A 14391-nucleotide genomic window follows, 5' to 3' on the forward strand; every position below is an offset into this window, starting at 1 on the left:
TCTCTCTCTCTCTCTCTCTCTCTCTCTCTCTCTCTCTCTCTCCTCTCTCTCTCTCTCTCTCTCTCTCTCCTCTCTCTCTCTCTCTCGCCACCCAAAGAATGTATCTAATACCTCCTGTAGTGACACATATGGCAACATTTTTAGCGGTCGCAAAACTCCTTCCAGGAGACGGCCAGCTGATATCGAAATGAATATCAGTAAACTTGTATGCAATAACTATACTTTTGATACTCGTTTCGATAAAAGTATGCCGCTGAAGTATCAACATATCTCTCTATCTACTCTACTGCTTATTCTATGATGAATACGGTTACATACGCTGTCTTCTCTATATGGGATAGAACGATGGAAACGCACCAGCTTGCAGTACAGAATGTCGAAGCTTACGCGTTAGAAGCTGCAAGATAAGTTTTGGAACATTAAAAAGCAACAAGAAAGGCGTGTTACATAACTGCAAGTTTTTAATGACCCGATAATCAGCTTTTGGTTCGCTCACTCCATGTTCGTTGTGCATTTCGGTTGCCAACGAACTCTGAGCAGCCCTCTCTAGCTAAACTATGAGCCGATAATAGAAGGCTGTGTAGCCGTTCTCACTTGTGGCTGGTGCAGAGTTGTCAGCATTGGGGATTAATCACCAAACTGGCAGCTTTCTCAGAGCAGTTGGCGGTGAGATATTCCGGTTGTTAATGGGTGATAGCATTGCACAAGAAGAACAACTGCTGAAGCTCTCCGGGAACGTAATTGGTCATGCTGCATACGCCCTAAAAAAGCATTTCGGAACCGGGTGACAAGCTGAAGAACTGAGAACTGACAATACACAATTTTTAGTTGTTGTTAATTGGAGTTTTGGAGCGCGCCCACTACGGTGGTCACTTTTTAGCGTCGCGCTTTTTGCTCTTCTTGTAAACTTGCTCTAAACTTGCTGGAATGTCCTGCGCTGTTGCCTTTCGCCTCAGATCACGTACCGAGCAGTATGGTCACGCGGCCACGTGCGCGCGGAGCCTATGAAAAGCATGACTGCGCTCCCCGCCTTTGCGCCATACAAGAGCGCGGAGGGATCTTTTGCGTTTCGTACGGTGCTACAACATAGCCGCCCAGTGCCAGCATAACCTTCCTCGGTCAGGCATGTGCCAGCTAGCCACTAAATAATGATAGGGCCCAACAATTCGCTTTCTCAGGGATTCGAACCGTGTGCTGCGAGACAGCTTTCAGCGACGCTCAACCTCATCTGACAGTTTTACCTTTCGGTCTGGGAGCCAACCGGAGCCACCCAGCTTAGCAGATTTCCTCACTGCTGAGCGCGGGAGCCTTCCTCTTCCTGGTCAACCTGACGCTGTGGCCGCGCCGACAGGACATGCACGCGGTGGGAAACAGCGCACCACTGCTGGACAGCAGCAACGATGTCGAGCTGCTGGAAGGGAGCGAAAACAGCACGCACACCATCTTCACCTTCCGTCGCCCCCTACGGTCCTGCGATACCGAACATGACCTCAGTTTGGGGGTGAGTACTCGCCTTTTGACGCTCACCGGGTGTCGTCTAACCGAACATAAGCTGGAGTTTTGGATGAACGTGCTGAGTGTCCGTCTTCTGATTTCTTCGTGGAGATTTGAGAAACTTTCCTGGAGGTCGCTCAAACCAATCCGGATCTCACTCATGAGATCCGAAGATCTGTGATCTGTGATCTGATCTGTGATCTGAGGTCCGTGGTCGTGTTTGAAGGCCTCCGCCACACACCCGCTGGCTGTACAATTAGCGGTGTCTCCAAGCATAGCCCTCCTTGCCCATCCTCCAGCCATGGCCTCGTCACCTTCGAGCTCCCTGGGCTACCTTTCGCCCCGTCCGTCCGACTTGACACTTCCCCTGCCCGTCATCTGCTGACAGTCGGTCGACGCCACCCCCAGATGGACACGACTCGTCTGATCTGGGCGCTGCACGAGTCTGACCCGACGCCGGGTGGCGGCCCCTCCTACCACGGCACGCGGCGCGGGGTCCGCAGCCTCAGCCTGGACGGCTCGGGCGTCTTCCGCTTCCCGGCGCCCGGCGAGAGCGAGTCTTTTGTGTTCGGCAACAGCGAGGTGGCGCTGCCCGAGGCCCGCACCTACTACCACTGTTCGATAAGGAAGCTGCCTGACTTCGGTGAAAAGGTCCACCTCATTGGGGTAAGAGCCGTGGAGTGTAGTTGTGGGGTGTGCAGAGGTGAGCTTAGATTAAAATGTAGTTTGATTTGTTAGATGTTTAAAGCTTGGGTCAGCACTTTGGTCGCCCTTGGTCCGAACGAAAAAGTAGGGCTCCTTATATTTTCGACTGACGTTTGGTTGCAGTGTGCGCCGCGTATATGAAACAAATTCACATGAATGGGTGCCATACCTACATCAAGCTGCCGTCAATGAAATCAATGATGCCAATACTATCACGGTTTATAAACCTGTCACTCCAGAGGACGTGCCGTCCGTCAAACCACGCCGGTTTGGAACTGAGTAAAACATGAACGATCCCCGCCTCATATATCCAAACAAGATACACCACATGCTGCATGCTTCCTCTGACATTTATTCTGTGTTGTCTAGAAAGGGAGGGTCCGCCGGCCGGCGTCGGGTCAGACACGTGCAGCGTCCAGCGCAGCACTTGGTCTAGAAAACAGCACCCGTTCGCCTGATGTCAACGTCTGTCCGTGCAGTCTCGGGTGAAGCTGGATCCAGTCACCGCGCCGTACGTGCACCACATCCTGATGTTCGCGTGTACAGTTCCGGCGCACATGCACAACCAGTTCGACGAGTACGCCAGGAGCCATCCGGGCTCAGAGTGCTACAGGTAGGGACGGTGATAGTGCGTAGTGCGTAGTGCGTAGTGCGTAGTGCGTAGGTACGCACTCAGAAAGGCACTCGAATTCTGAACATCATCCTTTGGCCTCCATTGGATCCTTCCGGTAAAATGCCAGTTTGGCCGTGGAACGTATCAACGTCTTCATCAGCGCCCTCAGCTGGGCTCTTGCCCTGCGATTTCTTTGATAGCATTTTTCAGTTGGCCGCTTGAAGTTGAGCTCAGTTCAGTGTTCCTATGCTGACAGTTATCGATCTTGAAATTATCAGTATTTACTTGTCAAACGGCGTTAACGGGGCAGACATTCGTTATATTGTTCATGCTCGGCATTTTATCTGTGCTCACGCTCACGAGTGATCCACAGCTGAAGGTTTATGCTGAAGGTCGGTAACCGTCAGCACAAAAATTCTGAAATTATAATGTCCAAAATCGAGAGCTCAATGTTTTTTGCTTATGCTTAAATGTTTAGGCACCCTTTAAAAGTGATCGCTGTCAGATTTTAGATCCTCAAAACCACTGGAGAAGGATTGAGAGAATCTGTTATTTTGAAAAGTTCCAAGGCAAAGGCAAGGGCATTCCAGAGATAACGAATGCAAAACTTGTGACTGAAATGCGGGGAATCTTGTAAAATCCGGCATCCAGCTTTGTGTCGGTTAGAGGTCTGCAGTTGCGATATTTCTGTACACGTGTATGTGCGCTCATAGTTACACGACTGATATTCCCGCCGATCTTGTCTCCATGGCATTGCCTCGCTGGAATCTCTGGTCTGGACGGAACGGCAGTGTATACATTTCGCCGGCGTACCTCATTGCCGGCAGCCAACTGCGTTGCTACTCCACAGCCGTCCCTGAACCCGCTCGGGGATATCAACGTCTACAGTGCTCGAATGATCTCACTACTGTCACACTTGGGGTGGCTACTCCACAGCCGTCCCTGAACCCGCTCGGGGATATCAACGCCTGCAGCTGCTCAAATGATCTCACCATTGTCACGCTTAGGGGCAGTTTACCCCGCTCGCCAGGGTGTGAATGACACGTTGTTACATCCGCCGCACGCTGTCACAGGGGGAGTGTAGAAAAGTCTGCATGTACCTTGGACTCACTTCAATCGACCCTGCTCTGTAGGCATCGGTATGTGGAGCAGAGAGAGAAGCCGCGGACCATCACACCACCTAATGTGGCTTAAGCGCATCTTCTGTGCCTTCCGTCATCAACTCCCATATTGCGCACGGCTGCGCTCGTTTGTCTGGATGCCACCAAGACGGGCACGTCACCCCGGCGGCCATTTATCCGTCGCTCATGCCGCCTTTTGCCGTCAACAGCAAGAACATGCCTCCGCACTGGTTTTTCTGCGGGAGCATCACCTCCGGCTGGGCGGTCGGAGGGGAGGGTGACATGCTGCCGGACCACGTCGGCGCGCCGCTCGGCCACGAGCACGGCGGCTTCACCTTCTTCATGCTGGAGTTTCATTACGACAACCCTCGCAAGCACGCCGGTGAGTCGGCTTTCAGGCGTCAGGGAGGCATCGATCGGCTGGCACTAGCTGACTTGCATGGCGGCACAACATGGAGTGTGCGCGCCTTACAACTGTGTTTTGGGTGCAGGCCTCAGACCGGTCGAGACTTGACGTCGGTTTACGGGATACCTGATATGTTCAGTGGCTCGACCTTTCCTGGTTTGGCCAGTTAGGCCCCTGGCGGATTTATGTCGGTACCAAAGCTTGTCGTACCACCATTAAGTTTTCAGCAAAATTCGTAGAAAGCTGTTCTGTGATATTTGAATGGAGATTACCTGATCGGTTGGCGTATTGCTGCTGTGTTGCATTATCACCAGCATATGTCCTCAACATCCGATTAATGTAGAAAATGTAGCATTCCTCACTTGTAAAAGGCCAGAGGACTCAGGTCAGGAATAGGTCCCGATCTCGACGAGCAGACGACACACTGACGTGAGACCGACTGATAAAGACAGAGAGCACGGACATCCGAACCAACAAACTGGCGACGCACACACACACATGAAAAATCATGCACCAACTCTGCACCAGCCCACCCTCGGACATTTTGAAGGCCTGAGGTCAGAATGCGTCAACCGGAACAGGTAGAGACGCGAAACCAGGTGCACGGTGCGTGAAAACGTTCTATTTAGATAAAGTTAAACGGTATCCCTCCTCTAATATACGCAACTATAGCTATATATAACTCTATAGAGAGAGAGAGAGAGAGATAGAGAGAGAGAGAGAGAGAGGAGAGAGAGAGAGAGCGAGAGGGAGAGGAGAGAGAGAGAGAGAGAGAGATATATATATATATATATATATATATATATATATATATATATATATATATATATATATGGGTGTGTGTGTGTGTGTGTGTGTGTGTGTGTGTGTGTGTGTGTGTGTGTGTGTGTGTGCGCGTGTGTAATAGTACCCTCTAAGCCCTAGTGCGCCAATAAAACACCAGGAATCAGAGTGTTACACTGTCCAATGCCGGTCTAAAATAAAATGCAATGTGGCCTATATCGATGGAAAATGGGTCATAAGAACTGCACCGACGCACAACCCAGTTTGTTGTACATATAAACGTTTTTTCCAAACTCCCGTCACCGTCACCAAAAAGTTTATAAGCTGTTCATCTTGCTCGTCGACCGAAATTTCCAGATCATGCTTTGCGCAAGCCCGTCAAATTACGGAAATGTCTGCATGCAGGTTTGAATCCATAGACGTGCAATTGTGAACATTGTCGGTCAGTTTCCACCAACAGCCACCTAAGTGGCTCAGTCACGTCACATGGGACCGCACTGGAGAAAGTTAGCAGAATGCCTCTCGCAAGTCAACCTTACCAGCCGTGCCCGCTCTTGACAGCAGTGCCAAGACGCGGATCCGGCGAAAAACCCAGCAAGCTTACTCGGGCAGCAGGGAAGCAAGACTAGAGCCACCAAAAAGGCTCGGTGCGAACTATGTGAAAAGCGAAAAAGGCTGCAAAACTTTCCGAGCACAGCAGACCGAACCTCATCCTGATATTGCGGTACGCGTAGAGAAAAGAGAGGCGTTTTGCGCTCGTCCTGGAAGCCTGGCTGCTGCTTTTAAAGCAGATACCTGCCAGGCCTCCATGCGCTCAATGTCTGCTGCAGTTCAAGCAACTCGTTGAGTTCCCTCAACAAGAAGAGTTGAGCTTAGATAGTGCGCCACAGGCATACTCTGCGGCGCCGGAAGGTGGATACTCGGCTTATCGGCTGGTACCGGAGTGCAAATGAATTGCGCGAACGGTCCAGACGTGTGTTCACGCAAGGCCCACTGCGCAGCTCCGCATCGAGAACGACACTCGAATGCCCGGTCTTGTCACGCACGGCCAATCGTTGCCCACACAGGAGCTATTCAGGCATTTCTAGCAAGAGTCCGCCTCTGAAAACAAGGCAATGGCTTTTGGTGTGTGCCGGATTAACGTGCACAAACTCCAAACGCACCAGGTGGCGAGCTCTTCAGCAACCCTATGCGTGTGACTCAGATGGTGCGTGTTGCTGGAAGGGATGGGTAGGTGGTCGGCATCACATACTTCTGGGACATGAGAGCCATGGGGCCGTGCTCCAAAACCACTGAGGTCCAGCTGTCTAATGATGGATAGGAATCGATTTAATAGGTTGAAACAGAAAAAATCCAAGCCGGAGTGGCAAAATAACATTTTGACTAACGCCCTTGTGGAGCGGGAAGCTTGGCGAACACTGGCCGCCAAGCATAGCGCGTGTCGCCAGATGACTCTCAGGCTGCCAGGAGAGCCCAGGTCAGCACAGCCAGGTGTTCATCAGCGCGCAACAGAAGGGCAGCGCGTCAGAGACTGGCAAAGCATTCCCGATCATCTAGATTAGCGGCACAGACTGGCAAGCCCTGACTAACAGGCCGCTGCGCAGTCCTTGCACAATGATTGTAGTTTCAGGCGTACCTCGGCCTTCTGCAAAATCGAACGGTAACTCGCTTGGTATAAATGACGACTGCTCATCAAGGAGGAACATCTCTACAAATTGTAAGGACCACTGAAGCGAGGGAGATCGGCTGATATATATCGTAAGGCGTTAGGACTAAATCCCACGTATTTTGATAAGGGGCACAATCGTGCTGCATGCAAAACTGGAAGGTACCCGTTGTTCGTTAAAACAGACGATTGGAAGTCATGGCAGGTTGTGAAAAGGTTGGAAAAGCTCCATACAGAAGGTGATTGGCATAAATTTGGTAAGCGTTTCGGACTTGCATCGCGTCTCAGACACGCAATAAGACGAGGAACCTCCTCAGGAGGGACCATGCGAGAAGGATCAGGTTCAGTCCCAGCAAAGCCTCAGACCATGCCAACATGCCGTGTCACCTTGCACTGGGGAGTCGTATGTACTCCCCAGTTGCAATGAACGGCGCTTAAGTGTGACGCAAAATGAAGCAGTTGCGCAGCACTGATCCGCGAGGCCGGCTGGCTGCGTCCAGACGAGGATATCAGAACCGCGCTCTGACACGGCAGTTGCGAAGAACGGAGTCCGCCGAAGCCTCAGCGCCCACCAGGGCCTAGGATCCCTGCCTTGGAGACTACTGTATTGGTCGCGCGTACGCTCTTATATCGTGTGTCGTCTTTTCTTCGCCCTCCGGCTGTGAAGGGCCGTATAGGTCAGCTCTTCGTGGGTGGATGATGCTGTTCAGGTGCAGTGTAGTGTTGTTTCAGTACCGCGCAGTATAGTTTGATTGCCTCTCGATGGACAAAATGACTGCATAGTGTGCTGTAGACAGCAATAACATGCAGAAAGAAACGACGAATGGAATTCCTACACTATCATTTGTAACTTCGAAGATTGCTAAAATTTTGCGGACGTTAACTTTTAGTACACTTTTGCACTTCTACACAAAAGGAAGGATCTCCGATGCCCTGCGAACCTCTAATTGCGCGGGCTGTCTAGGGTGACGCGCTCGACTCACCTTGCTCATTTCTGTCTTCTCTTCATTTCTTTTCGTGCACGTCCATGATCTGCCTAAGCCAAGTGGCGTGTACTTTTACCGCCCAGCCGTGTCGGCCGCGATGTTCGGTCAGTGTTCCGCGCTGCCTTGCAGGTCTGAAGGACAGCAGCGGTATCGAGTTGTTCTTCACGCGCTCGCTTCGCCCGGTGGAGGCGGGCGTCCTGACCGTGGGGCACGCGGTATCGTCCACCCAGCTGATCCCTCCTGGACAGAAGAACTTCATCACGGCCTCAGTGTGTGCCGGAGCCTGCACGGAGGAGGTGGGTGTGTCTGTGCGTCCAGCTCGGCCATCTCAGAGAGCGATCTGGGGAAAAATCGATGTGTGGGAAATGAAGCAGAATACATTTTTTGTCGTAATCGACGCGTGTAAAATGACACAAAACGCACATTCAGCACAGATTTAATAACTGCTCCGACAATCGCTCTCGTCTTTTGTGTTATCATGCACTCAACGTTTCGGCTAAGTAGCAATCCGACCTTTATCAGGTGTTATGGAATCCTCAGAATCCAGTCCCTAGAAAGCCTGACTGGTTGGCGTTTAGCTTTCACCCATGTGTGTGTCACAACAAGGTGCGTCGTCACTTTGCATGGTTTTGGGGATGGACCTGAGCTCCTCATTGCTGACGTTAGCTCCCCTCAGTATTCATTCGAGCCCCTCAATTCATATGAGCAAAAAATAATTCTGGTTCGATGAAATGCAGAGCAAATTCTTAGTTATTGGTATACCAATGACGAGGCACATCGCTACGGTTATTATGCTCAGTTTGCACCAAATGGTGTTCGCTAGACAACTTCTTTTTTTTGCCAACTCTCGCTTATTTTAGGCGAATCTGAACCTGTTTGACAATTTTCAACATGAAAACACCCGAATTGGGATAAAGAGCAATGGACTTCAAATTTTCGCACCTTTAAAAATGCAAGGTAGCCCAGATAAAAGATACGCTATGTTTCAGCATTTATAAGTGTATCTGTCGCATCATCGTGACTGTGGTGTTATTCGACAGTCAAGTGAATGACAAAACACAGCAAGAGTCAGCAACAGTCATCAGTGATTCCACGCCCGTCAAATCGTGACAATAAAAGGCACAAGTTAAAAAACAAGGAAGCACCAGGTTTACTTCTATAGACAAATAGATCATCGCAAATTACTAAAAACTAATCTAAAGGCTCTTGTTCGTGCATGTCAGACCATGCCGTTCTACATAAAATTATGTCAGTTCACTGGCTTATGAAAACGTTGTCGCACCCTCTACGTTAAAAATGTGGAAGTCTGCGCCTCACGACGCGTTCCTGGCTCAATGCGCACCAGGGTTCTTTCCACCGGTTCTGACGATGTTGAGAGGCCCTGTCAAGCATACTATCAGCGACCCTCACCTGCGGTAGCGTCAGGCAAGGCCAATGGCACAACAATCTGAGTCTTGAATGCTACGTCAAGCCAGCTCTGAAGTCAGTTGCATCGTGAATTTCTAAGTTAGCTGTGCCAATGTTAGTGTGGAGCACATGCACTGTCAATGCCAGCTCAGGTCAATAATTCAAACCCACCAGGGTATTACCGGGAAGCTTCGCAGCATCCCAATATTATTGCCGCACTTTAAGTTTGTGGCACAGGGCTGTCTGATATGAGAGTTATGTGGTGTTAGATAGCAAACTAAGGTGGTCCCATAGAAGGGTATAAATGGTGGCATGGGAGCGTTTTATCAGCTGTACTTCGTATACAAATGCAACGCTACGTCGGAATAGCGACAAAGTTGTCCGATATTGTTTGCCTGACCTGAGAGGTCGACCGCAGAGAAACCTCCCACTAACAATGCAAAAATATCACATCACGCACACATGTGATCATTACCACGTTTTTGTCAACGCTTCCGCTTACACCTGTGACAAATAACCGGCAAGCCAGCAAGAGGAGCAGAGCTGCCAAGAATAAGCAAGTATGATCATCTTGATAAATTTTAAGTGTTTAAACCAGTACCCTAGCAGCCTCTCACTGATTGATACGCTAGACTGTAGTAAAGCCAGATGTTTTATGTTTACGCCACATGCGCTATTTCTCACCACCGAACGTTGGGTTGCATGCCATTACACCTTCGCCCTGGGGTTCTGAATTTATACTACTCCCAATATGCAGGCAGTTCGACCTGCAATGCATGATTCAACACAACGTGTCACGCTCACCACGAAACGAACCCAAAAGAGTACCAGCGACGTCACAGCCCTAACCGTGCTCTGAAGTCCACCGCTGTCGTGTTTTCCAGTACCTGCCCAGCGAAGGTGTGCAGATCCACTCTGTCCTACTGCACGCACACGTGGCGGGCAGGTCGCTGAACGTGCGGCACATCAGAGATGGCCGCGAGCTGCCGCCCATCGCTCACGGTGAGACGCTGGATGGGAGACCGCGCCCACGCCGCGCGTTGCCGTCCTCACCCGTCCGTCGCGGAGAACTTTTATCTGCAAACGGGCGAGATCTGGGGAAGAGTGCGACTGTGCCGCCTCGACATTTCGGCCCTGAGAGCTTTCGGAACGCGCGCATGGCGGTTAGTGGGAGATTCGCTAGCTAGGTGCACGAAAAAAACAGCCATCTCGTTGGACGCGTGCAGATTTGCCGTTCAAATCAAATTAAGTGATGTTCTTACGAAAATTATTACAACTGTCGCGCAATTGATCGAGGGCAGACGCATTCAATAACCTTGGTCAAGAACTCATTTACATCAGCCAGTTCGCGGACGCCTCTGTCGAAGTTGTGAGAACACTATTGACCTGAAATTGTGTCCGATGCTCAAGCACTGCTTTAGTCGCGACTGCCTACTTTAAGGCCATTCGTCCAATGGTCATTATTGTTTGGGGACAAACGATACAAAAACACCAATCTTCCAAGAAGAATTCGTAGAATTGAAAACATTGAACAGTTTTGTATTTTTCGGCACTATGCGGAGGTTGCAAATACCAAAACATCGGTTATTTTCAGGTCCACCGCACGTGGATTAGCGCATGATGGGCCAGCAGTTGTCATTTCCCCCATAGAGCAAGTAGTGTTTCAAAGGCAACTGTCTATGTGCTGATGTCTTCCCAAAATTAGCTTCTGTCGGCAGCGCGCACGTGCCTCACTAACCTCTGTACGTTTCAGACTGGACGTATGACTTCAACTTCCAGCAGAGTCGCGTAATGAAGGGGAATGTGCGGATCCTGCCCGGCGACACACTAATCCTGGAGTGCGGATACAACACGGAGGACCGCACCAACGTCACCATGGTGAGCAGCATGGCTGACGCTTGACAGGTTTTCGATGATCCGGCATCAAGATCACATGTCCGCCACGACATTCACGTCAGCAGTGCTTCGTGCCGTCTTGCTGTGACGCTAAACTATGACGTTCTGCCGTGACGTACCTAGTTCCTTCTCAAGTGGCATTGTACCATTCCACTGCGGAGTTCGGGTGTTTTTGTACCTGTCCGCCTTCGATCAATAGGTGTGCTGCTGCCTACTCTGGCCTCGGCAACGCGTTAAGGCCCACACTGAAATTAAAGTCGACGTCGACGCACCTCTTGCTAAGACATGCAAAAGAGGACAAGTCAGCAGCGCAAGAAGTACAGCAGTAGGAACGTCTGAAATGTACATCAGCAGCCGGCTGAGTTAACTGTTGGTAGTACTACCGACCTTTTTTCCATCAACTGCCTACTACCTACCCCACCTACCAAGTACCAACTACCACTAGCACATCTATGGCACTGGAGGTAGGGGCTAGTAATGGTTCGCAGAAACTGGGTGCCAGACGAAAATAAGTAGAAATATCCGCCTTTGGTACGGAGATTGGCAGTCCATGAATGCTATCATTCAGGTTACCAGATATTGCAAATGACCGTTCGCTCAGAATCATACCGACTGGTCAGGCGCAAAACAACGCCCAGGGATAACAAGCGGAGCAGCCAGTCACCTTTTCTATCAACTAGCCAAGCGAGCTTGTTGTCAGCAGGACGGCAAAGGTGCCGACGTAGTCGTTTGTAGCATCTCATTGCGTGGCTCACATATGTAATGGTAGGACAAGCGTCTCCGGATTGTAGAACGCCATCTGTTGCATCTTGGTCTATATAACTAGGGAGAGACGCATGTGCGCACTGTATGGGCCAACCAGTCACTACTCTGCTATCCTTAATAAGAACGTAAGGCGTTGTAAAATCCGCTGCGCGAAGTCATGATGTTCTATGACTTCATCATACCCTTCTACACGTCAGCACCATGCCGTGTCCTGTGACGTCCTATATTTGATTCGACATACCACTGACCACGGCGCTCTGTCTTGATGCTCGCTGTTAACAGGGTGGGTTCTCCACTCGGAACGAGATGTGCCTGGCGTTCGTGACGTACTACCCGCGGACGGCCCTGCACAGCTGCCCCAGTTACCCTAATATGGGCCACTACCTGAAGGATCTCGGTGTGCGATCGGTGGAGGTCGCTGGTCTGGAGCTGCCGTAAGTACGCCTGGTTCGCGCAGAGCTCGACCTTCTCGCTTTTTGTTGCACGTGCAGATGTATTTTAGGTCTCAAAGTGTAAGTTTGTCGAACTGTTGGTGTGAGGCATTTACTAAAAGATTGAACGTTTGACGACCGAAGACGTCTCCAATGCTGGCATCCACTGGAAACTGAATTCCTTGGATATCGTACTGCTTCGTCGAATTTTCAAAGTGAACAAACATTTCAGCCCGGGTATTGGAGGGAATCTCTGGACTATTGGCGGATTTAAATACAGAACAGACCTCGTCAACCAGCTTCAGGTAAGGCTGAGGATACACCTTGGGTTGAACTCTCGATATTCGTTGCGTTAAAAACACTGAAAACGCATGCTTATTAACTGTCTTCAGAGAATTAGAAGCTCCTCCAAAAGGCGTCTGTGATCTACTTGGCGAGACTATTACCTTAACTACCAAGAGGCGCTTGTGATGTACAACCCGAGACCGGCGAAACCTGTCTGTCATAAAAGAAATAATGCCTATCACGGCCGGTCAATGTGACCGTGATCTCTGATGTAATCCAGCCCCAAATAGTCACATTGGAGGAGCGGGATAACTGCCACCCATTCACAGGGCCTGAACATTGATGTTTTCAGATTTTCAAAAATGAGACGGAAGAAGACAAGAGCATCAGATCATCGAATGATAACTCTGTCAAGGTGTCTCCCGAAGAGTGGTTTAATAAAGCCCAGCTTAGTACCATGAAGGTGTCAGCAGAAGGTACACGTTCGTGATGAGAACACGGTAACTGACTGCCCGATGATGGTTTCTACGTAGGTTTATAAATGGTGCAACTACTGACAGCTGACGCACTGCAGGACTGTGGCCATAATGCGACTGCTTCTTGCCCGCGCCTCATACCGTTATTGCCGTAGTGCATGGCTAGCTTCTCGGAGTGTAGCCAGAACGCCTGCATACATTAATCACACATTGTGCGGCGGCACTTCATCTTAAGTCGGCAATATGAGAGGACCAGAAAGGACGACGACGGAACGCGTTTTGGTGCCGCGCCCTCGTGACACGCGATGGTGCGACTGCACAGGCTCGCCGACCGTCACCCTGTACGAGTACCTGACTCAGATGAACTGGGAACAGCCAGCTGTGGATGCCCTGCAGGCTCAGGTCAACGGTGGCCAACTCTTCCATCGGTGTCGAGGCAATCATGCGATGTTACCGAGCGACTACAGAGACGAGGTAAGTCAGTCGCTGAAGCAAATCAAGGTATGTCAGGTAAGCGTACCATGAAAGCTGGCATGTCGCGTCGTGCGTAATTATTCTTGGGAGGTATCGTTGGCTGCACCAAAGCCGGCGAATGCAACAGCTAAATGCACAATGTTTCAATGTCAAAGATGCTTATATCAGGGACAATGGGGTAAGGAACTTTTCAACTGGGTGATTACCGAATTACTTACAGTGTCAATGTACAGCCAATGGGGCGTCTTAACTGCACTGAACGTAAGCAAACATGTGCTGCACTTCTTTGCAGGCAGTAAGCGTACCTGCAGAATGGTGCCGTGCTTCTTATGATATATGGGATAAGGACTGTGATGAACCGTTGAGAACCAGCTTCCTGTAGGAGATGTACACCTGGGACAGAACAGTGGCATACGCCGACTTGGACGGTTCCGCGTTCGTGCTCTCCATCTGCCTCACGCCTGTGCCTCCTCTGTCCACAGTACTCGGGACCGTCTTCGTACCCCGAGTTCGAGCCTCTGGTGGCGGAGACGCCCGCGTGCGCATGAGGAAGCACCAGTGGAGCAGCCAGGCGGCATGGCCTTCTAGGCCTCGTCTCGCTTACCGTGGTCACCATCGCCAGCCGTGTGATCCCATGAAAGCAGTCAGGCGGGATGACGCCGAAGTGGAGAAGTACTCTGAGTATCTGGGATACTCATGGAGAAACAAAGAGACCCCAGGAGAGCCAGCTGAAGAATGCGGAAAGAATGGGGCGAACACTTCAGAAATTGGAATAAGACTTTCGACCGCATTTTGGACAGCCTGGCGGTGCCACCAGCTCTCCCCCAGCCTTGCACCCAAACATTTTTCAGCGATTTTGACTAAATTGTAGAAAGGGTTCAAT

General features: G+C 50.5%; 1 protein-coding gene across 1 annotated transcript; it reads left to right on the forward strand.

Annotated features, from left to right (window-relative positions):
- Window positions 1-345: 345 nt before the first annotated feature.
- Window positions 346-12280, forward strand: LOC119097270 (DBH-like monooxygenase protein 1). Its single transcript, XM_037220320.1, has 9 exons — window positions 346-366; window positions 1352-1501; window positions 1903-2160; window positions 2679-2812; window positions 4143-4315; window positions 7904-8070; window positions 10066-10183; window positions 10935-11059; window positions 12125-12280. The coding sequence occupies exons 1-9, from the start codon at window positions 346-348 to the stop codon at window positions 12278-12280; spliced, it is 1302 nt and encodes a 433-aa protein (XP_037076215.1).
- Window positions 12281-14391: the final 2111 nt, after the last annotated feature.

This window comes from Pollicipes pollicipes, unplaced genomic scaffold (assembly GCF_011947565.3).
Source record: "Pollicipes pollicipes isolate AB1234 unplaced genomic scaffold, Ppol_2.1 Scaffold_4295;HRSCAF=5057_pilon_pilon_pilon, whole genome shotgun sequence".
In the NCBI taxonomy this organism is placed as follows: Eukaryota; Metazoa; Arthropoda; class Thecostraca; order Pollicipedomorpha; family Pollicipedidae; genus Pollicipes; species Pollicipes pollicipes.

What these genes read in the sequence shown, in the direction of transcription:
- LOC119097270 (XM_037220320.1), top strand. Translation starts at nt 346, where the DNA reads ATGGAAACGCACCAGCTTGCA. An exon ending in TGGAAACGCACCAGCTTGCA is followed by an intron (nt 367 to 1,351) that starts GTACAGAATGTC and finishes CCGCGCCGACAG; the next exon opens with GACATGCACGCGGTGGGAAA. An exon ending in GCTGCCGCCCATCGCTCACG is followed by an intron (nt 10,184 to 10,934) that starts GTGAGACGCTGG and finishes TGTACGTTTCAG; the next exon opens with ACTGGACGTATGACTTCAAC.